General features: G+C 43.9%; 2 protein-coding genes across 2 annotated transcripts in view; one reads left to right on the forward strand and one right to left on the reverse strand.

The window, feature by feature from the left end:
* Positions 1 to 1,186: 1,186 nt before the first annotated feature.
* Positions 1,187 to 12,656, reverse strand: LOC121558181. The gene is made up of 8 exons (XM_041871671.2): positions 10,722 to 12,656; positions 10,125 to 10,337; positions 9,703 to 9,774; positions 9,465 to 9,494; positions 7,795 to 8,206; positions 4,767 to 4,932; positions 3,861 to 3,955; positions 1,187 to 3,627 (listed from the first exon to the last, which is right to left on the reverse strand). Exons 1-5 carry the CDS (start codon positions 11,030 to 11,032, stop codon positions 7,906 to 7,908), a joined length of 927 nt encoding a protein of 308 aa, XP_041727605.2. The 5' UTR covers positions 11,033 to 12,656; the 3' UTR covers positions 1,187 to 3,627; positions 3,861 to 3,955; positions 4,767 to 4,932; positions 7,795 to 7,905.
* Positions 12,657 to 18,914: 6,258 nt separating this feature from the next.
* LOC121558177 (dual 3',5'-cyclic-AMP and -GMP phosphodiesterase 11A-like) overlaps positions 18,915 to 23,962 on the forward strand; it is a 35,561-nt gene continuing 30,513 nt past the window's right edge. Inside the window, 3 exon segments of the mRNA XM_045214274.1 lie at positions 18,915 to 20,073; positions 22,246 to 22,404; positions 23,644 to 23,733. Coding sequence (XP_045070209.1) covers positions 19,222 to 20,073; positions 22,246 to 22,404; positions 23,644 to 23,733 — 1,101 coding nt within the window. The 5' untranslated portion in view covers positions 18,915 to 19,221.

A 23,962-nucleotide genomic window follows, 5' to 3' on the forward strand; every position in this document is an offset into this window, starting at 1 on the left:
ACCACTGGATGTAGACATAAATGCATACAAACAAACAAACAAATTCTAACATGCGTCCTTTGTCCTGATATTGTCCACATTCTGATTGTGCCCACTTTTTCAGAAAGGTGTAGACGATTAAAAGACACATTGTGATCTGATTGTGATCAGATCTTCCTGACCACCTCCAGAGGTAGTCAGGCACCCATTGTGTCTGGATATCAATCAAGTGTAAAGAGATCTGGATGGTCAAACCCATTTAAATCATCATTATACTGGTCTCTAAAACCATTGACATGTAGCACCATTGACTAATGGCATCAGTAACTGTCTAAAATGTATATGTAAATGTGTATTATTTTTGAAATAATATCTGTGAACTAATTTGCATACAGGGAGGCACCAGCTAATCTGGTCACAATGCGGACACAGAGGATGGATAAGAGACAGATTTTAGTACCATGTGTAAACGTGACAAACCTTGATCAGATAGTCGCTGGATCATATTGATCAGATCACAAGGTGTACGAAAGGCATGTTACACAACTTCTGTAAGTAGATAGGCTAAAATGTGTTTGACCTCTAACGTGCGTTCCCAAACTTGCCCGTCTCTGTGATTGATAATGGACAGGTGTTCATTCAGCATAGGCTACTCTGAGGTAAGGCCACTTACTCACCATCTTAAACAGTTACACCAGACACGTTTAGCATATGAGCAGTTACAACCCCACCTCTCAATCTGTGGTTGCAGATGTGTTTGTTTTGTTGTTTTTGATTGGTATAAGTGTGTGCCTAACGCCCTGATTAAACAATCACTGCCCCTTCAACGGTGGGGAATGTTAAAGACCTTCCCCTGGAGTTGCTCAACACATGGTGTGCTCCCACTGGCACCATGACTACACATGAAGGAGCATGATGCATATTTGTGGCCTCACCTGTCTCCTTGAGATTATACCTAGTCCTTATTCATGCCAATTATTTCAAAGCATAACATGTAAACAATCATCAGCATTACTGGTAATGATACCTTGTTGCCATCGGCCACTGTTTCCCAGGCAATAAACTTGAGCCTGCCCCTGGGTGGTGTGCTGGTTTATATTGTGAATGACTCCACTAACTTGTTTCCTTTTTAGATGTTTTCATTTGAACATTTTATTGACAGATTTAGGATAGATCCGTATCACATTCTGCACATGTGTGTTTCTGTACTTCTACTTTACTCACACAGTTTTGCGGTCACCCTCCCTTCACATTTCTCACTGTCAATTGTGAATGATAATTCTCCAAGTTTTACCAGTGAAACATCCGTGCAGTATCTGCATGCCAACCATTTGATTTCAATCAGTTTCATGGGAATATGCATTTCAATCTTCTTAGTGCCTTAGGCCTACAGTGTTGTTCTGAGATAGTGGGGTCAAAGGTCACTTGTCTGAGGTCAGCTGAGCATCCTATGAGATGCTTCGAGAAACTACCCACAGTTCTAAAGACCAGAGACAGTTGGGAAATGCTGACCTACAGTGCCATCTACTGGACAAATGGTATCAGAACCACTGATGTATCGGAGAAGATGTTGCTGTCATTGGAGGACATTATGGTCATAAACCTATTAAAAACAATCTCTATATTTTCTATGTGAATGAAAGTGATTTAGACAGTGAATTGGCACTACAAATATAGCCTATGATCTAGATAAAACAACTTCAAGAGATTTAAAGTTATTTCACATGCAATCTTATAAAACTATAATTCATAACTATTATGGGTTTTATTTGAATTAACATCAGTACATGATCAGTGATCAAGTAGATCCCTCCAGATCCCTCCTGTACTCTGAGCATCATTTCTTAGAGAGCATGTTGCCGAGAAAGATGGAATGACAAATTGCTGTAGAACGCTCAAGGACATTCCGCTCCAGGATGACTCACTGGCATGGAACACAGAACAGTCTTTTGTGTCAAGCTGTTAAGCCAATCTGACTGGCTGACTGCTAACACATGGTGTTGGAGGTGAAAAGGTATTTTTCTCTCTCAGATGCTGCTGCTGGACAGAAGGTCAATGCAGCACTTGTAGTGTGAAAATATGGATTCTGTATATGGGTCTGTATCTGGCTACACATCAAAGAATATTGTCTGAGGTGGACTCCTATACCCCAGATAGTAATTCAACTGTAGATTTCTTTACACTTTTTAATGGACCATAAAATGTGTCCCTTTCATGTGTTCACCTGTCATTCCATCTTTCATGTGTTCACCTGTCATTCCATCTCTTAATTGTGTCATGAATTGTGACACATACACTCAAAGCATGCAAACTAATTCTGGATGATTTTATTTGAAAGATCTGCACATGGAAAGATAGATATAATAAGCAAAACATGTCAGCAGCTTTGAGTAAGCTACAGTATATGTTTGGATTTACCATCATGAAGAGATAACATTGTAGACCTTAGACCCATCCAACTCACTAAGCCCTCTGATGTCTTCCACTCCCTACAGACTGTGGGCATAGTGGTAGGCCTACATTACAGTGCTCAGTTGTGGAAATAGTAGGAGTTGAAGCCGTAGAAGCGGTGCTTTCTCCCGGTGTGTACATTGTCCTGCAGGTTGACCGTGCCCCCCTGGAGGGAGCTGTGGAAGAGGCGGTGGACCTCCGACTTACTGAAGGAGTCCCCTGGAGCTCCAGCAGGGCCAACTGGCACCGGCCCCTGCCCCTCTCCCCTGGGTGGGTGGAAGGCAAGGCATGGGGACGGGGTTGGATACAGGGGTTGGAGATACTGCGAGGGATGGGGATCTCTCTGTTATGCCACTCCTGATCCTGTTCTTCAAGGGTCTGATTGGCAGTCGACTCAGAACCCAGAACTAAATTCCCGCTTGAGCGCCAGTTACGGATGTTGGGAGAGACCAGATCAGCAGCAGTCTCAGATTCATATGCCGCCCCTGTGTTGTTAGTAGCCAATGCTGACGCTGGCTGGCTCAGGCTGAACGGGTTACCCCCTGATTCTGTGTAGCTCTGCTTCTTGCTGCTAGGAACGTCCTCGTAGTATACCTCACTCTGGGGGTTATTCTCTTTGGTAACCTCTGTGGTCTCATTCAGGGGAGGATGGGAAAGCTGGCGGCTGCACAATGCCAGAGAGCTCTCCATGTCTGTGACCTTCTCCACCGCTCCCTTCTCCAGGAAGGCTCTGGGAGCCTGGCTGCTCTGCTGGGGGTCTGATGCCCCTGGCCCTGGGTGGTGGAGCCCCTCTCTGGCCTCCATGACCTGGCACTCACACCTCTCCTCCCCACACCTCTCACACCTGGAGCCTTGATCTTGAAGGTGGTGACTAGGGAACACATACCCAGACACCTGAGCAGGCTCAGGCTCAGACACATCTACAGCCGCAGGCCTGGCTAGACTGAGCTCTGAGTGGCCATCCTAAGGAGAGTGGTTCCCCTGTATCCCCTGATGACCATGGTGACCAGACATGGTTCCCAGAGGCACAGCAGGGTGATTCTGTGTGTAGGTCTGGTCTGCGTTGAGGGACTCTGCTGCTGGGGCAGTGACAGGAGGGTGGTAGGTGCTCTCCACAGTACGACGGCCCTGGCGTATTCTGGCCTTGCGCCCGTCTCGTGGTTAAGAGGGCACCAGGACGGGGTAGGATCGCTCCCTCTGAGAGAGACAAGCACTGGTTTGTTAGGAGGAGGTTTGTCTAGTTCAGTCATCAAAGTAAAGAGATACTGAAGAAAAACGGTGTGCTTGCTTAAGCTGTCTAAAAGTATTTTTACAGTAGTTGGGGAAGTTTAAGAAGTTTTAGAGGCTAATGTGTTATTTTAGGGAAGCAGTTAAATGTATTAAAACTGTTGCACTGTGTATTCAGGTGATTCATACGTTACTGTACGTACCAGATGTGTTGTGTAGGGAGTCATCTTCCCAGTGATCATGTCAATGGGGTTCTCAAGGAAGTCATCCAACCTCAAGGGATTAGTAGGCCCAGTTCCTGGAGTCAAAATATATAAACTCTGTTAACAAACTAACTGTTTGCAAAAGTGTGTTGATGCTGTTTCTCAGGGATGGGGAACTGTGATGGGGGTGGGGGCCACAAGAAATCTGAACTCATCATGAGGGGCCGCAGGGGCTCGCGGTCTGCGTACCCACATCCATTCCCACACATGCAGTCAGAGCCGGCCACCAGAACATTTTGCAGTTTTACAACTCATTTCACACAATTCTACTAATTTTGCCATGGGGAGAAGATACATTTTCAGTTTTACAGTTCATTTACTGCAATTCTACACATTTTTCCATAGGTGGAGATAAATGCTTACATTTAATATGATATCTGAGTGAGAGTGACTAACCAAATCAATGGGGGCCCCCGGCCGGTAATTTGACCATGATTACTACAAGTTTAGATAGCTGGCTAGACTAACTTACCAATCTAAAAAATGGTAGCGGACATGGGCTAATTGACTGACTGTAAATTACTAACATAACAAGAGAAAAACTGCTGATGCACAACCAAATTTCAAAATGTCACCTTGTGTATTCTACTATTCTAACTCTCAACAGTAAGTTGAGACCCCGACTGAGTTCCTAAAAACATTTAATAATAACAACTGGTAAATTGATCTGCGGGCCGCCAGTTCCCTTTTCTAACTAGTCTGGAGTATTACTCCATTTGCATCTGGATGTGTGTCAAATGGCACCCTATTCCCTATAGAGTACACCTCTTTTGACCAGAGCCCTATGGACTACATAGGATGCCTTTTGGGATACAGCCTGTGTGTTTGGGGCTCTGCTCTGTATACCCGTGTAGTGAAGCTGGTAGGAGGTGACCCAGTGGGACTTCTCTACGTTGCGGAGCATGTTGGCTGTTGGTTCAGACAGTGTGACGTTCCAGTCACGCAGGGTAGGGTTGGGAAACACTGTCTTCTGGCCCTTAGGGTAGAATGCCTGGGTCTGGGCCTCAGGGTGCTGAGAGAGAGACAGAGATAAAGGGGAGGCAGGACAGGTGACCTTCTTCCTTGGGTTGTTTCTCAAATGGAACCCTATTCCCTTAATAGTGCACCACTTTTGACCAGGGCCCTGGAATAGGGTATCATTAAGGAATAGGGTACCATTTGGGATGCATCCCTAGTCATTCACTTCAGTGGGAACATACATTTATTGGGCTTCCGAGGTCAAATGAGATGAAATATAACATGAAGGATCTTATTCTGCCTCCCAAACAGGGGCGGCCTGTTCAATAGGGCGATATGGGCGACGCACTGCCAAACGGGAAAAGGAAGGGATTTTTTTTCTAATCAATTATATCACGGCAACAGTAGTTATCAGTGTTGTAATCTATACGTCTGATCTGCCACAGTGCCACACTGCCACTAAATGTCGAATCAGGCTAAAGTCGTGCTTCAAATGGCTCCCCCCCCTTTTGGGGCGATTTCAGTCAGGTTGAAAATCGCCCAGAAGTCTGTAATAGACTCCCATGTAAAATCTATTTTTTTCAAATTTCAGAGCCTTCAATACAATCTCAATGGGTGTCTGTGGGCTTGCACTTACGCGCTTTCGTCATACGTTACGTAACCATGAACGTAACTGAGAAAAGAGTGGATTGTTTGAAAGAAGTTCCTTTTTGTCGGCGAACAAATGAAGATAAATTGGCAACGAAACAATTAGGACCTCCCAGACCAAATTTAATAATTCAACAGGTTTCTACTAAAGGCGGAAAGTCCTACACCCGAGGATTTTCCAAAAATTGGTACGAACGAAAAAGACATTGCCACTCACTCAACTGGATGACGAGGGATACAGGCTAGCTGTCCGCCGCCACAACGATGAGGTTAGTGTTGATAATCACAAGTTTACTGGATGTGGATATGGTGTAATAAAGGCAGTTTATTCAGAGGTAAATATATCTGGAATCGCGTTCACGGACCCGTTCGTCAAACTCTTAGGGAGCTATAAATTAAGCCCCATTACTTACCATATCAGATAAGAGAAATTGCTGCAGCTACATATATTTTACATCCTGGCCCTACATAGTTCACTATTTGCATCACTTACCAAAATATTACATGTGGTCATATATGCTTGGAAAGTGGAGATGCCATAGAACGTCAAAAAAGTAAACATTGCTGGAGACACATTGCCGTTTTGGAGAAGACATCGCGTTTGCTAGCGAAGAGATTTGTTGTGGCAAATGAACTTGGGCTGGGAATTGCCAGGAACCTCACGATAAGATATATGCATCAGCATTGCGAGTCTCATGATTCTATACGTATTGCGATTCGATACTGTGATTTTATTGCGCACCATATGTCTGTTGCAGAGGGATCAGAAAGCCATGAGAACGAGTTTTGATCAGTCATGGAAATAAAAGTGCTGAAAACAAATTTGCTCCCAATGTGAAAAGATTGAGAACAAGCTATGAAGGAACAATAATGGTGTTTTGGTGCAGGTACAGCCAACTAGCGCTAAAATATTGCGATATTGTCAATACAGTATATCGTAAAGTATCACTATGTAACTCGATTTCTTTCACCCCAATCCCTCAAATTAACGGTAAATAACTGAATTGTTTGCCCCACATTTAGCTAAGATGATTAGCTAGCCAGCTAAAATGTTTTATTTAGTTAGCAGTCGCATCTACAATAGTTTACTGTCAATAACATGTCTCCAAAAATGACGTGGTGTCTCCAATTGTGTTGACATTTTACAATTGCAATGCGCATCCATGAGTATCCACTTTCTGTAGCTCAGCTGGTAGAGCATGGTGCTTGTAACGCCAAGGTAGTGGGTTCGATCCCGGGACCACCCATACACAAAAATGTATGCACGCATGACTGTAAGTCGCTTTGGATAAAAGCGTCTGCTAAATGGCATATTATTATTATTATTATTATTATTATTATCTGAAGAGAGCCCCGAAACATTGTGTGCAGACATTTTATGCAATAAATGAAGTAGGTTCAATCTAGTAGTTCTGATCTTCTGATTGGTCCTGATGAGTTGGGCGAGGTCCCCTGCAGGCTACTGTCACTGTTGCATTGGCTCTGAGTCGGGTTCTCTGTCTTCAAATGTTCAGCCTAAGAGAGGGGATTTTTGTGTGTGTGTGTGTGTGTGTGTGTTTAACAGTGATGATGTGTGTGTGTGTGTGTGTGTGTTTAACAGTGATGATGTGTGTGTGTGTGTGTTTGTGTGTGTGTGTGTCCTCAGAGCAAGAACTCGTGAGTTGGAAGAACTGAGAGGCCTATGGCGTGGGTGTTGTCCTTGGCCACCTGCTGACAAGGCTGACAAGATAGGACCCTTTTGTCCATTGTTATTGGATAGGAACAGAACTTATAACCAGCTCCTGACCTAAATAGATCTTAGCACAACATTTTACTCAACATATCATATTCCATATTCACTATAACAAATATATTTACTACGACATTAGCAAGAACCGCCACATCCTCAGCCGGCTAATCCAGTGTGTGAAGTTTTGCGGAGTGTTTGAGTTAGCTTTGCGAGGCAAAGATGAAACTGAGGGCTCCACCAACCCTGGTAAGCCAACACTTTTGAGATCAGTCAATAAATGCTTCTGGTATTGACTTATATGCTGCCCCTGTCTTCATGTTGTTGCTGGACATATCTTTTTTTAAATGTGTGTAGGTCACCTAAATCATCAGAAAAATTGCCCCTCCTGAGAATTTTTTCAGGAGCCGCCACTGCTCCCAAATAGCACTCTATTCCCTATGTAGTGCACTCTATAGGGAATAGTGTACTATTTGGGACGCAGTTGTTTCTGTGTACAGTGAGAGGGAAACCTAGCTAAATGACTGTACTGTAGCTACTCACATCCAGGAAGCCATGATGTCCTGGCCATGAGATAGTTTTCTTCCTGGTTGTCATGGGTGTCTCCAGTACCTCATGACGAAGAGGACCCCCTGTGATTGAAGACAAGACACTTCATCTGGGAATGAGGCTTGTGCTTGTGTGTGTGACCTTACACAGGCCAGCACGCAGACACACACACACACACACACACACACACACAGAGAGACCTGTATAAACACCACTTTTTGTCTTTCTCAGCACGATGACCTCTGGAGCAGAGGCCGGGACGAGAGGGTTCAGGGGTCGTAGGGACGCAGCTCTCACGCCTGTGTCGGGGTCGTCTGGTGAGCGGAACGTTGGGAACAGGGCGAAGTGGGAGATGTGGGCCTGATACGGATGTTCCTTTGGAATCGGAACCTTTATCATTAGCTCTCTGTAGGGAAGGAGGGCATAGCAGTGAAGGAAGGAGAGATGTTACCACTTTATTGAAGCAGTTATTGTAAAAGGATATTAACACTATAAACTGTATCCTCCTTTATCCTCTTTCTGTTGGGAGGGCAGAGCAGTAAAGGACACAGAGACTACATTTCATATACAGTAAGCAGTTAGACGGATATTAATCCTATACATTCTATAATGATCTTACTGTTGAGGGGGATGGCATAGCAATTAAGAAAGCAGAGACCAACTTTATACAAGCAGTTACTGTAGAACAGGGGTCTCCAACCATGTTCCTGGAGAGCTACCCTCCTGTAGGTTTTCGCTCCAACCCCTGTTGTAAAAACCTTCTTCAGCTTATCAACCAGCTAATTATTAGAATCAGGTGTGCTAGATTGGGGTTGGAGTGAAAACTTACAAGATGGTAGCTCTCCAGGAACAGGGTTGGAGAGCCCTGCTGTAGAAGGATATTACAGTAGTACTGTAACAGTTACTTTATAAGGATATTACAGTAGTACTGTAACAGTTACTTTATAAGGATATTACAGTAGTACTGTAACAGTTACTGTAGAATGATATTACAGTAGTACAGTAACAGTTACTGTAGAAGGATATTACAGTAGTACTGTAACAATTACTGTAGAATGATATTACAGTAGTACTGTAACAGTTACTGTAGAAGGATATTACAGTAGTAATGTAACCGTTACTGTAGAAGGATATTCCAGTAGTACTGTAACAGTCACTGTAGAAGGATATTACAGTAGTACTGTAACAGTTACTGTAGAAGGATATTCCAGTAGTACTGTAACAGTTACTGTAGAAGGATATTACAGTAGTACTGTAACAGTTACTGTAGAAGGATATTACAGTAGTATGGTAACAGTTACTGTAGAATGATATTACAGTAGTACTGTAACAGTCACTGTAGAAGGATATTACAGTAGTACTGTAACAGTTACTGTAGAAGGATATTACAGTAGTACGGTAACAGTTACTGTAGAAGGATATTACAGTAGTAATGTAACAGTTACTGTAGAAGGATATTCCAGTAGTACTGTAACAGTTACTGTAGAAGGATATTACAGTAGTAATGTAACAGTTACTGAAGAAGGATATTACAGTAGTACTGTAACAGTTACTGTAGAAGGATATTACAGTAGTACGGTAACAGTTACTGTAGAAGGATATTACAGTAGTACAGTAACAATTAAGAATGAGAAACTGATCTAGATCACAAAATGAGAACTTACGCGATGTTGATGTCCGTTGGTTTTGGAATACTGAAAAGAGATGTTTGTAAAATAAGAGGGATAATGAATAAGAACGTTATGTTGGTGTAAAACTGATTTCAGCTATGGTACAGTGATGAACTGCAGCGTTCCGTCCCAAATGGCATCCTATTTCCTTTATAGTGCACTACTTTTGACCACAGCCCTATGGGCCCAGGTCAAAAATAGTGCACCATATAGTATGTAAAAGGCAACCTACAGCTGGTCGTTGAGGCGGACGTTACTTTTCTTGGTAGGCGTAAGGTCATAAAACTGTTGAACGGTGATGTTCCTGTGAAGACATACCAGTTTAAAGGAAAATAACCAAAGTTGCGTCTCAAATGGAACCCTATTCCTTATACAGCGCACTACTGGTCAAAAGGAGTGCATAGCATAGGGAATAGGGTGCCATTTGGGGAACAAACCAACAAATACAGCATACCCTTGGTATCAATCCACAATCTCACAATTACTCGAAAGCAAGGATTTTGGCCCACACTTGGAATAATTTGAGAGAGCATTTTCTGAATGCTACTGAATGCTAGATACTCGGAGGGGTTAAAATAAAGCAGAAGACAAGATTCCGTCAGCCATCGTGTACATTAGACCAATAAAAAGTAATCTTCCTAATCCTAATCTTACTCAGGTGGGACGGCTCCTCCGTAGCTTAAGTGGCGATGGCCCTTGATGACGGCCGGGGTGTGTTTACCCTTCTGGGAGGAGGAGGAGGACGCCATCTTGTGGCTGGAGTGCTGGCTCAGTCTACGATGAGGGCGACCCAACGGGATGACCCTGCTGTTACTGGGTACTCTGGGAAGTGGTGGGACTCGGCTGCTAGGGCCTCTGGGAAGAGGACTGCAAGAGGACATTTAAACCTGTTGCTGAGGAGCAAGTCAAGGGGTGTGTACCAAATGGCACCCTATGCCCTATTTGGACAGGTCAAAAGTAGTGCACTGTAAATGGAATAGGGTGGCATTTGGGATGCAGACTAGGGTTCCCAACGACACTCCTGTTCAGATGTTACCCGCTAACATTCCCATGTGACACCATTCCTAACATATATGACAGTCAAGTCCATGACAGACAAAAGTATTTATTTCCATCAGCTGAACTACATGTAGTTCCCATAGTGCACCAATACATAATGTACAACATATACAGTACAATAACCAAATATACTGTAGTGCACTGGCAAACAAAATGGAGTCATGCAGGAGGATAAGATAGCTATTCTCTTACCTGGGCAGAGGTGGAGAGTGAGGCTGCTGCTTACACCGTGGTGGTGGCCTCCTGCTCTGTACGTGTTTCAGCTCCTTGTTCTGTTTGTACATGTAAGTCTCCTCTTTCAGTCGCTGGAGGAGGGAGAAGTAGTCATCCAGCGATGGCGGGTCTTTCTGGGGCACAGAGACAGGGTAAACCCCCCTGGCCTGGTGCAGGCGTTTCAGGAGGGGCAAGGAGGAGGAGGACCTCTGTTTGTGAGACAGGAGTAAGGGACTCCTCCCTATGTGTCTGTGGACAGTGGGACGTTGCTGAATCCCTAGGCTGGTCATAGTGACGATGACGTTGTCTTCAACAGTAGGCTAGCGTCCGCAACAGGATCTGGGTTAGTGACACCCTATCCACTGTCTAGGCCAGCTCCAGGGCTGCCTGAGAAGCACACAGGCTTGGTCTCTGTGTCTGTGCTCTCAGCAGGACCTGTATGATACAGGAAGTTACTACTGTGAGATAAATACTTGAGCACTGTCTGCAAACTATCAGAGATTTACCTTCATCCATTTCTTATAATGTCCCATGTCTGCCAAGAGGCCTGTTAGTAGATCCTGTATACAAAACTGTCAACAATGTATTAGTCCGCGACTATCATGTAGAGACCTATGGAAATGTAATGAATAATAGTGTCAAATAATGAATTACGCTAATTGATCAATTCCAGCTAGAGCAATCAGTGCTGAGAATACAGAGCCAAGTCTCCCCAGGGATAATATTACAGCGTCACAGCTCAGTGAAGCAGCATCGAGAAGAATGACCAGCTTCACAAAGCCTGAAACCCAAACAGGTTAGCATGAGGCCGTGTCTAACGACAACAGATAGGTTCAGTGACAGAGGTGGGCTCTGATTACTGCATGGCTACTCGTGTTCCTCCATGCACGCACAGACACACACACAGACACAGACACACAAACACACCTGTAAACTGTAAAATTGCATTAAATACCCAGGCCATATGTCACACTGTATAGACTTCATTATCCGTGCTTTTATTTATGTAGGGCTACACTCACCTGCATTGGCCACATAACATTAGAATGATAGAATACACACATAGCTAGAATACTATACATTTAATTCGTTCTATTTATGTTATTAAACATTCGCACACAACTGACTACAGTACGTTCTAATTGTATGTTCGTTTCACATGCAGGCCTATGTGTTGTTTTTCTCCACAAGACATCATAGACTGACCCAGAATAAATTGTGTCAAGGGGGTAATGTACTTCAGCGCGAAGAGGCCTACCGACCTTATGTTCACAACGGCAACGCCATTGTTAGGTTTAGATCGGAAAGAACTGTCAGAGTTGTATGAAACCGAGGCCTCGCTGTCGCTGAGATGTTCTTTGCTGTCCGTACAGGTTTGAGGCAGTACAATCATGCCTTGTTGATTACATCAGAGCATGTCACCTTCTCTTGTCACAATGGAATCGGAATCAAAGGCTGGATTTCGCGGCGTTGAAAATAATCTCTCCTTTAGCTGTCCATGGTACTGAATCTATGTGAGGTTCGGTTTGTGCCAGAAAACACAAGAACGGCTTTTGTTCAGGAGCAATGGGCCTAGTTTATGGATAAATTATTCATAGAATCAAGAATAGAAGTAGTATTTTCTTTGCTTACTAATTTTATAAATTGGTCAATGCGAGGGGTGTTTTATTGATTTGAACCTTGCTAACCTTGTTAAAAACAGGCGCTCTCCCACTCACCGTTTCAATTCACACAGCGTCTATCAATAAAAACACAGACCCACCGTGAAACACAACACACTTCTAGGCTACAATGCCCTGCCCTTATTCTAGAATCTAGCCCACCGTTCCATCCCCCGCATGCCCCATAATCAATACAATACCAATGGACGTGACATGGTTTGCATACCAAATGGCACCCTATACCCTATAAGTAGACTTAGAAGTCTACTTCCTAAGTTTGAGTTATTCACTGCGTTAGCACACTCCGCCAACCCTGATGTTCTAGCAGTGTCTGAATCCTGGCTTAGGAAGGCCACCAAAAATTCAGAAATGTCCATCCCCAACTACAACATTTTCCTTCTAGATAGAACTGCCAAAGGGGGTGGAGTTGCAATCTACTGTAGAGATCTATCATACTATCCAGGTCTGTGCCCAAACAGTTTGAGCTTCTACTTCTAAAAATCCACCTTTCCAGAAATAAGTCTCTCACTGTTGCCGCTTGCTACAGACCCCCCTCAGACCCCAGCTGTGCCCTGGATACCATATGTGAATTGATTGCCCCCCATTTATCCTCAGAGTTCGTACTGCTTGGTGACCTACATTGGGATATGCTTAACACCCCGGCCATCCTACAATCCAAACTAGATGCCCTCAATCTCACACAAATTATCAAGGAACCTACCAGGTACAACCCTAAATCCGTAAACATGGGTACCCTCATAGATATTGTAGTAACTAAATAATGATGCTAATTATGCTGTGAGAACAAGGAATCCGCTGACACTGTACTTTGATTATAAAGGTGTATTATATCAAAAGATTTCAGCGTCAATTTACAGACTTCTGCAGGCATCTGGAGAACAACCGACCCAATCTAATATGTTGTTACTCCCCTCCTTTGCCCCAACCAAGGTATGTATAATCTGTGACATGATATGGGTGGTTTCCCCTACAGACCAATCCCAGGACTCCACATAACAGACTTCCTCTGTTTTAGGGTGCCCCTATAGAAATGCTCTCCAGATGCTTCCTCAAGCCGAGTCAACATCCTCTAAGACACCATTTGCAAACGTTAGCAAAGTCATAAATCGCTTAGACACTACAATATCATCCTGACTAACTTAACCTCTAAATACACCTCCACTGTCTTCAACCAGGATCTCAGCGATCACTGCCTTATTGCCTGTGTCCGTAACGGGTCCGCGGTCAAACGACCACCCCTCATCACTGTCAAACGCTCCCTAAAACACTTTAGCGAGCAGGCCTTCCTAATTGACCTGGCCCAGGTATCCTGGATGGATATAGATCTCATTCCGTCAGTAGAGGATGCCTGGTTGTTCTTTAAAAGTAATTTCCTCTCAATCTTAAATAAACATGCCCCATTCAAAAAAGACAGAACTAAGAACAGATATAGCCCCTGGTTTTCCTCAGACTTGACTGCCCTTGACCAGCACAAAAACAAATCTGGACCCCTACAAACCATCTGGGCTAGACAATCTGGACCCTTTCTTTCTAAAACTAGCCGCCAAAATTGTCGCAACCCCTATTACTAGCCTGTTCAACCTCTCTTTCGTAACGTCTGAGATCCCCAGAGATTGGAAAGCTGCCGCGGTCATCCCCCTCTTCAAAGGGGGTGACACTCTAGATCCAAACTGTTACAGACCTATATCCATCCTGCCCTGCCTTTCGAAGGTTTTTGAAAGCCAAGTTAACAAACAGATCACCGACCATTTCGAATCCCACCGTACCTTCTCCGCTATGCAATCCGGTTTCCGAGCTGGTCATGGGTGCATCTCAGCCACGCTCAAGGTCCTAAACGATATTATAACCGCGATCGATAATAGACAGTACTGTGCAGCCGTCTTCATCGACCTGGCCAAGGCTTTCGACTCTGTCAACCACCGCATTCATATTGGCAGACTAAATAGCCTTGGTTTCTCAAATGACTGCCTCGCCTGGTTCACCAACTACTTCTCAGATAGAGTTCAATGTGTTAAATCGGAGGGCCTGTTGTCTGGACCTATGGCAGTCTCTATGGGGGTACCACAGGGTTCAATTCTTGGGCCGACTCTTTTCTTTGTGTATATCAATGATGTCGCTCTTGCTGCTGGTGACTCTCAGATCCACCTCTACGCAGACGACACCATTTTGTATACATCTGGCCCTTCATTGGACACTGTGTTAACAGTGCCATACAACACTCCTTCAGTAGCCTCCAACTGCTCTTAAACACTAGTAAAACTAAATGCATGCTCTTCAATCGAACGCTGCTGGCACCCGCCCACCCGACTAGAATCACTACTCTCGACGGGTCTGACCTAGATTATGTGGACAACTACAAATACCTAGGTGTCTGGTTAGACGGTAAACTCTCCTTCCAGACTCACATTAAGAATCTCCAATCTAAAGTTAAATCTAGAATCGGCTTCCTATTTCGCAACAAAGCCTCCTTCATTCATGCTGCCAAACATGCCCTCGTAAAACTGACTATCCTACCGATCCTTGACTTCGGCGATGTCATTTACAAAATAGCCTCCAACACTCTACTCAGCAAATTGGATGTAGTCTATCACAGTGCCATCCGTTTTGTCACCAAATCCCCATATACTACCCACCACTGTGACCTGTACGCTCTTGTTGGCTGGTCCTCACTACATATTCGTCGCCAAACCCACTGGCTCCAGGCCATCTATAAATCACTGCTAGGCAAATCCCCGCCTTATCTTAGCTCATTGGTCACCATAGCAACACCCACCCGTAGTATGCGCTCCAGCAGGTATATCTCACTGGTCATCCCCAAAGCCAACACCTCCTTTGGCCGCCATTCCTTCCAGTTGTCTGCTGCCAATGACTGGAACGAATTGCAAAAATCTCTGAAGCTGGACTCTTATCTCCCTCACTAACTTTAAGCATCAGTTGTCAGAGCACCTTACCGATCACTGCACCTGTACACAGCCCATCTGAAATTAGCCCACCCAACTACCTCATCCCAATATTGTTATTTATTTTGCTCATTTGCACCCCAGTATCTCTATTTGCACATCATCTCTTGCACATCTAGCATTCCAGTGTTAATACTAATCGTAATTATTTTGCACTTTAGCCTATTTATTGCCTTACCTCCATAACTTGCTACATTTGCACACACTGTATATATATTTTCTGTTGTATTTTTGACTTTATGTTTTGTTTTACCCCATATGTAACTCTGTGTTGTTGTTTTTATCGCACTGCTTTGCTTTATCTTGGCCAGGTCGCAGTTGTAAATGAGAACTTGTTCTCAACTGGCTTACCTGGTTAAATAAATATAACAAATTAAAAAAATAATGACCTATGGGCCCAGGTCAAAAGTAGTGCACTACATAGGAAATAGGGTGCCATTTGGGATTCAGCCATGGAGTGCTTGCCAAGAAGCCTAGGCAGGCCTGGTTTACCAGCTGTTTTAAGGAACCATATTCAGCATTAGCTCTTTAATTGGGATTCTCTTGAGACCTTGTCCAAAGTCTCAGCAAAACACAGATATGTATCACTTCATGACACCCTATTCCCAATATAGTGCACTACTACCTACCTATGGACTCAGGTGAAAGGTAGTGCACTTTAAAGGGAATAGGGTGCCATTTGGGACACACCCATCTTAGTCCAGTGACCAATTAGCCTGTTCAGCCTCAGCGGAAGAGCCGAGCTGCTCTCTGGATTACATTTCCTGCTGCTGCATTATACATGTTAAATAGATGCAGAGATTTCTCCAGGCTCTGTCGGCTCTGCTTGTTGTTAATACCCAATATATTTTAGAGGTGGTTTGATTAGCTCAGTACACACTGGTGTCAAACTAAGCCGTTGCCTGCGGGGCTGAAAACATACCAGTGTTGTGTTATACAGTAGATCTATCTATCTATCTATCTATCTATCTATCTATCTATCTATCTATCTATCTATCTATCTATCTATCTATCTATCTATCTATCTATCTATCTATCTGTCTGTCTGTCTGTCTGTCTGTCTGTCTGTCTGTCTGTCTGTCTGTCTGTCTGTCTGTCTGTCTGTCTGTCTGTCTGTCTGTCTGTCTGTCTGTCTGTCTGTCTGTCTGTCTGTCTGTCTGTCTGTCTGTCTGTCTGTCTGTCTGTCTGTCTGTCTGTCTGCCTGCCTGCCTGTCTGTCTGTCTGTCTGTCTGTCTGTCTGTCTGTCTGTCTATATATCTATCTGCCTGCCTGCCTGCCTGCCTGCTTGCCTGTCTGTCTGTCTGTTGCATCCATGTATAACTAGATCCCTCCATGTTGTTCAGTGTAGTTCAGGCCTCATTAGCCACATGTGCATGACATTACAATTAATTAAGCAACAGCTATTGTACATAGCCTAGTGATGAGCGTTTACATTGTTACAACATGTTGCAACAGCCGCCAACCCCCTGAGGCATCATCACACCACTTCACGTCTCCTCTGCTCTGTACCAGATCTCAAAGACAATTAAGAGGGGCGGACTGGAACCAGAAATCAGGCAGGGCATTTCTAACACACCGGCCCATTTATTCCCATCGAGGTCCCCATACTACACACTTTTTTCCAAGAGGCCCTCATTATTAGCCAAATAATGATAATTCTGTCAAAACACCAAATTTAGACAGGCCCACATGGGCTAAAGGAAGATGGTAGAGCCCATCTGCCCTATGGTCAGTCCATTTCTGTCTCATGGACAATGGAGACCATACATACTAGAGCAGCTATATGATGGAGACATCTCTCTCTCTCTCTGTGTTGCTGAGAATGATAGGAGCCTGATGCCAGCTCAAAGCAATCCAGCTAGACTAGTTTCCAGTTTCCAGGAGAATAAAGTGAATATTTTAAAGCACATTTCAAACACAGAACTAATCTATGGAGAGCTGGAGTGTGTGCGTGTGTGTGCGTATGTGTGTGCATGCATGTGTGCGTGTGTGTGTGTGAGAGATAGAAAGATAGAGAGAGGGAGAGAGAGAAATAGACATGTATAGCATAGACATACAACAGTGTATTCATGAGCAGTGTGGCTGTGTGAAAGCAGCTTTCTGATAGCCCTGGAAGAAGGACTAGAGATGGAGACACAAGGCCACTGGACTACAGCCCTGTTTATTAAGAAGGACTAAAGATGGAGACACAAGGCCACTGGACTACAGACCATCATTACTATTAGTCCTACCACTCTGCCTTTAGTCATCACCATCATTACTATTAGTCCTACCACTCAGCTTTTAGACATCACCATCATTCCTATTAGTCCTACCACTCAGCCTTTAGTCATCACCATCATTACTATTAGTCCTACCACTCAGCCTTTAGTCATCACCGTCATTACTATTAGTCCTACCACTCAGCCTTTAGTCATCACCATCATTACTATTAGTCCTACCACTCAGCCTTTAGTCATCACCATCATTACTATTAGTCCTACCACTTGGCCTTTAGTCATCACCATCATTACTATTAGTCCTACCACTTGGCCTTTAGTCACCACCGTCATTACTATTAGTCCTACCACTTGGCCTTTAGTCATCATCATCATTACTATTAGTCCTACCACTCAACCTTTAGTCACCACCGTCATTACTATTGGTCTTACCACTTGGCCTTTAGTCATCACCATAATTGCTATTAGTCCTACCACTCAGCATTTAGTCACCACCGTCATTGCTATTAGTCCTACCACTCAGCATTTAGTCATCACCATCATTACGATTAGTCATACCACTTGGCCTTTAGTCACCACCGTCATTACTATTAGTCATACCACTTTTTCTGTTGCATATGATCAACTATTGTTGTTTATCCAGTAAGAGTCCCAAATGGCACGCTATTCCCCATATGGTACACTACTTTTTACCTGAGCCTACATAGTTTTAGAGGCAAAACATAGTGTTTTAATAATGTCATTAAAACTAATTGTGCTCTATAAACTTCAAAGTTGGTGTTCCATTGCTCAGACCAGGGGGAGGATTATTGATCTGTTTTATAAAGTGGTAATTGGCTTCTCAAGGTGTGCAGGGGTGTCTAGTGTGTGTCTATGAAGGAGAACTTGGACATTAATATTAATTTTCTCTCTTATTTTTCTCCCTCTCTATCTCTCTCTGTTCTTTTCCACACACACACACACAGACACACACACACAACACACACACACACACACACACAACACACACACACACACACACAAATAATATATTTGGCTGCAGTCACTATAAAATGATTCAAAGGAAATGTAATTTAAAATTCTCATTCATTTGAAATTGGAGCCCTGTAAAGAGAGCAAGCCTTTGTCTGAAATGGCACCCTATTTATTCATCATAGGCCCTGGCAAAAAGCAGTGCACTAAATATGGAATATAGTGCCACTTCAGGTGTCCCTGGCTTATGAAGAGAGAGAGAGCATCAACTTCTACTGCTACAGGCACGCGGACAGTGCTTTCCTCCTGATCTGCAGCACGCGGACAGTGCTTTCCTCCTGATCTGCATTGTATAAGCTACAGAATCACCAGGGCATCTGGTGCTGTGGTCTTAGCTGACTGACACATAGCCCTTCAGCTTGCGACACTCGGCGTCATCAATTTAGTCTCAAGAAGTAAACAGAATTCATTAATATTTAATACCCTAGCTGAAAATCTCTGCTCGCAGCATTCCATAGAAGAGGACGACGATGGATTGTTTTAAATGGGTAGCAGGGAGTACATGAAGAGCTGAAAGGCAACCTATCGGTCTCTCTTTCTCTCTCTCTCTACAGAACCTGAAGAACCGTCTGCTCCAGAGCACCTCATGAATTGTCTTGGTAATTCCAGTTATCCTGATATTATTCTGCTTCTTCTTAGGGTCTTTTCTGTTTTCCCGATGACTACCTTTGACTTCTCCGACGTGGAAGCGTTTTTGGACTGCCACCCGGACCTCTTTGAGGAGTATGTCGTGCGTAAAGGAAAATCCGATACAGTGAGCAGGTGGTTGAAGGACCAACAGCCGCCCAAAGTCTCCCTAGCCGAGGAAAAGCGTGGCGGAGTGGCCAGGGACCCCCTCTGGCCGACCAACACTGACGGTCTCCGGCGCCGCTCCTCCCACATGGAGCTCCGACGGAACTTCGCCCGGTCCAAAGCCACCACCACGCACAGAACCTACGACGAGCACGCCAGTCACAGGGAACACGATGATTCCCAGTCCAGCATGAGACGCCGCGCGCTACTGCGCAAAGCTAGTTCCTTGCCGCCAACCACCGGGCACATTCTGAGCGCCCTTCTCGAATCCAGGGTCAATGTGCCCCAGTATGCTTCCAGTGCCATCGACTACAAATACAGACTGAAGGAGACCAACGAGAGGGAGTTCTTCCTTGAGTTGGTGAAAGATGTCTCCAATGACCTGGACATGACCAACCTGAGTTATAAGATCCTAATCAATGTGTGTATCCTGGTGGATGCGGATAGGTGCTCGCTGTTCCTAGTTGAGGGACCCTCTCACAAGAGAACGCTCGTGTCTAAGTTATTCGATGTGCACTCGGGCACCACGGTGCTACCCTCCTCGAGCACTCTGAACTCTAACGAGGTGCAGGTGCCGTGGGGAAAGGGCATCATCGGATATGTGGCAGAGCATGGGGAGACTGTAAACATACCCAATGCATATGAGGTAAACAATATCCATTTGGAAACATCAGGTTTCCTAAATTAGACCTATCACTGCAAACCCTAAATGCAAAATTCGAATATTTCATTTTTATTCAATGCTATTATTGGGATATAGAAACGAAATACCATGAAATTAAAAGTTTGTGAATCCTCTATGGATACAGTGCCTTCAGAAAGTATTCACACCCCTTGACTTTTTTCACATTTTGTTGTGTTACAAAGTGGGATTAAAATTGATTTAACTGTCTTTTTTTTGTCAACGATCTACAGAAAATACTCTGTAATGTCAAAGTGGAAGAAAAAATCTGAAACGGCATCCTATCAGTCTCTCTCTCTCTCTACATAACCTGAAGAACTGTCTGCTCCGGAGCACATCATGAATTGACTTGGTAACTCCAGTTATCCTGATATTCTTCTGATTATTTTTAGGGTCTTGAAAATTATAATTCCACTTTGACATTATGGGGTATTGTGTGTAGGCCAGTGACACAAATAATCTAAATGTAATCCATTTTAAATGCAGGCTGTAACACCATTTTTTAGGGAAAAAGTCAAGGGGTGTGAATCAGGACACAGCTTTCATCCACACATCATCACCATGACAATTATTGTAGCAAAAATATTATGGGTAATTATTACAATTACATCAAAGAAAATACAGCCCATCCACCATCGTTTCCTCCATAGACAGGGATATGAAAACCATGGACATTTAATTCCCTGCAAGGCTGCAAGCTCCATCTCTCTCCGTCACTGGAGTCCCACCCACCAGTTGCGCGCGCGCTATACATCATTATATCCTGTCGATGGGCGCCTCGCGAGGCAAAGGCAACAAGTTGACGTCGGTCCGGCCTCGTGGGGTCTATTACTGCAATGAGTGCGCGTACATGTCAACTTAGAGACACTGTCGGGAACTAGGCTACTGGCGGGATCTAGGCAACCAGAAATAGAGCCGCCTCGTGTGATTTTGACAGATATTAAGCCCAGTCCTGGGACCCAGTGGACCAATTTATTTGACCTGTGTCCGTCCCAAATGGCACCATATTCCCTTCATAGTGCACTACTTTTGAAAAATATAGTGCAGGCCCTGGTTAAAAGTAGTGCACTAGATGGGCAGTAGGGCCTCATTTGGGATACAATTTTGGATTAATAGCAATAAGGTATACAGGTAACTGTCGAAATAAAGGAAACACTTGAGTAAATGAGGGATACAAGTATATTGAAACCAGGTGTGATAGCTGAGTTAATTAAGCAATTAACATCCCATAATGCTTAGGGTCATGTATAAAAATGCCCAGCTGCCCATTATTTTGGCTACCATGGCTAGAAGAAGAGATCTCAGTGACTTTGAAAGAGGGGTCTCAAAGGAGTATAGGGGGTTTTAAAGGGAGTGTGTGTGTGTGTGTATGTATGTGTGTGTGTCTGTCTGTCTCAGTCCGTCTCAGTCCCCAGATCTCAACCGAATTGAACACTTATGAGAGATTCTGGAGCGGCGCCTGAGACAGCGTTTTTCACCACCATCAACAAAACTCCAAATTATGGAATTGTCGTGGATGAATTTAAAAAAATTGAAATAATGTTGTATTGTCACATGCACCTGGATAGTTGCAGTGAAATGTGTTGTTTTACAGGGTCAGCCATAGTAGTACGGCGCCCCTGGAGCAAATGAGGGTTAAGTGCCTTGCTCAACAGCAAATCGACAGATTTTCCACCTTGTTGGCTTGGGTATTGGAACCAGCCACCTTTCGGTTACTGGCCCAACGCCCTCCAGTAGAGTTCCAGACACTTGTAGAATCTATGCCAAGGCTCATTGAAGCTGTTCATGGCCCAAAACCCTATTAAGACACTTTATGTTGGTGTTTCCTATATTTTGGCAGTTACCTGTAGGTCTGTGGTGCACTGCACGCTGCACATGAGAACACCATTTAGCGCTTGCTGCGGTGCTGTAGGCTACTTTAACACAGTGTTTTGATCAATACTAACTAGGCTACAGTCATTCTCTAAAACCTCTAACCTCCATTCTCTAAAGAATGAATGATCTTTCCTCCCATCAAATCTATTCTGTTGGTTCAGGTTGATTTCTGAATTCAAAAACAATGTGTGCAAGTGTTATTAATATGTGTGTGTGTACAGAATGTGTGACATTTCCTCTCCTATACGTCTCGTCCTGTAGGACCATCGGTTCAGTGATGAGATAGACAAGCTGACCGGCTATAAGACCCAGTCCATCCTGTGTATGACCATCTGTAACAGTGATGGAGAGGTCATAGGGGTTGTGCAGGCCATCAACAAGAACCCTATTGGAACACCTTTTACTGAGGACGATGAGAAGGTCAGAGTTCAAAATACTATTTGAAATCATTTCAAATACTTTAGCTGGGCTTGATTGGTAGTCATAAAACTAAACTTCCTATACAATGAGAATTAATTATTGTCACTGACAGCATCTCCACTACCTCCACCAGAGGGAGATCAGTGTTATTGTCTCAGAACCAAGCTTTTTTGTTTTAGCTGGAAGATTATTATTTCACATACAGGACTATCAAATAAGAACTAACCCCAATACAAATGTTGCAGCTATAGGGCTTTCACTAATGTAGATATTTTGCACATATTGGTCCTGTGTAACCATGTCCTGTCAATTCGTTTTTTCTCTCTAAGTAGCCAGTTGATTTTTGTGGCGTTGTCCCAAATGGCACCCTATTCCCAACGTGGTGCACTACTTTTGACCAGAACTCTATGGGCCCTGGTCAAAAGTAGTGCACTACATAGGGAATAGGGTGATTAAGGAATAGCGTGCCATTGGGATTAGCTGTGGAGTCCTAATTAATGCCCACCAGGTGGCAGGATTTAGTTAAACAAGACCGTCAACTCTTTCAACACTTTATGCATTAGAAGTTCAAAAGAGTGATAGATACAGACTCATTTATATGAAGAAGTGCAATTCTTGGCAACCCCTTGTTATGCATGCTATTTGTGATGCATGCTATTTGCAAATCTGTTTGAACCTACTCTTTGTGGGAAATGGCAGCACATATCAAAGAGTTGGGTTGAGACATAGGTTTAGTGTGTGTTGGAAAATAGGTCTAGGTCTGCTGTCTTTGAATGGCCGACCGTCTGTTTAACAGAAAACCAATTAAAAAAGACTCAATCTTACTTATGTGACTGCTTGCTGTCTAGCACATTCAGAAGACCTACTTAATACATGAGTCATTCCTTTACTAAGTCAATACTCCATTAAGAGGAAAGCAACCAGGTGTGTTAATAGACGTTGAAGAAAAGAAGAACGCTATCAAGGGTAAACTAGCCACCTACACACACACACACACACACACACACACACACACACACACACACACACACACACACACACAGACACACAGATAAACTAGATGGCCAAAGAAGTTTGTTCAATACCACTGATGGATTTTGTGGCTTGGCTGTTTTGAAGGAACACATTACAGTTGAGATCAGACTGCAACCACTGAATTATAGATGTTGTTTTTCCTTTTTATCATTTAGCCTCAGAACTATAACTATTTTTCTCTTCTCCTTTGCTTTCCCCCATCAGGTGCTGCAGATGTATCTACCGTTCTGCGGAATATCCATCTCCAATGCCAAGTTGTTTTCAGAGTCTCGGAAGGAGTATGAGAGGAGCAGAGTGAGTTGGCTCATACTCTCTTAGAAAAAAGGGTTTCAAAAGGGTTCTTCGGCTGTCCCCATAGGAGAACCCTTTTTGGTTCCAGGTAGAACCCTTTTGGGTTCCATGTAGAACTCTCTGTGGAAAGGGTTCTACATGGAACCAAAAAGGGATCTACCTTGAACCAAAAGGGTTCTACCTGGAACCAAAAATGGTTATTTAAAGGGTTCTCCTATGGGGACAGCTGAAG

Source organism: Coregonus clupeaformis, unplaced genomic scaffold (assembly GCF_020615455.1).
Source record: "Coregonus clupeaformis isolate EN_2021a unplaced genomic scaffold, ASM2061545v1 scaf0228, whole genome shotgun sequence".
NCBI lineage: Eukaryota > Metazoa > Chordata > Actinopteri > Salmoniformes > Salmonidae > Coregonus > Coregonus clupeaformis.

Bases quoted from the DNA above. Each gene is read 5' to 3' on its own strand.
- LOC121558181 (XM_041871671.2), bottom strand. From the start codon at position 11,032: ATGACCAGCCTAGGGATTCAGCAACGTCCCACTGTCCACAGACACATA. The intron at 9,495-9,702 runs GTAGGTTGCCTT...ATCTCTTTTCAG, and splicing joins GTCCGCCTCAACGACCAGCT to TATTCCAAAACCAACGGACA. The intron at 8,207-9,464 runs GTAAGTTCTCAT...CCTTCCCTACAG, and splicing joins CCAACGGACATCAACATCGC to AGAGCTAATGATAAAGGTTC.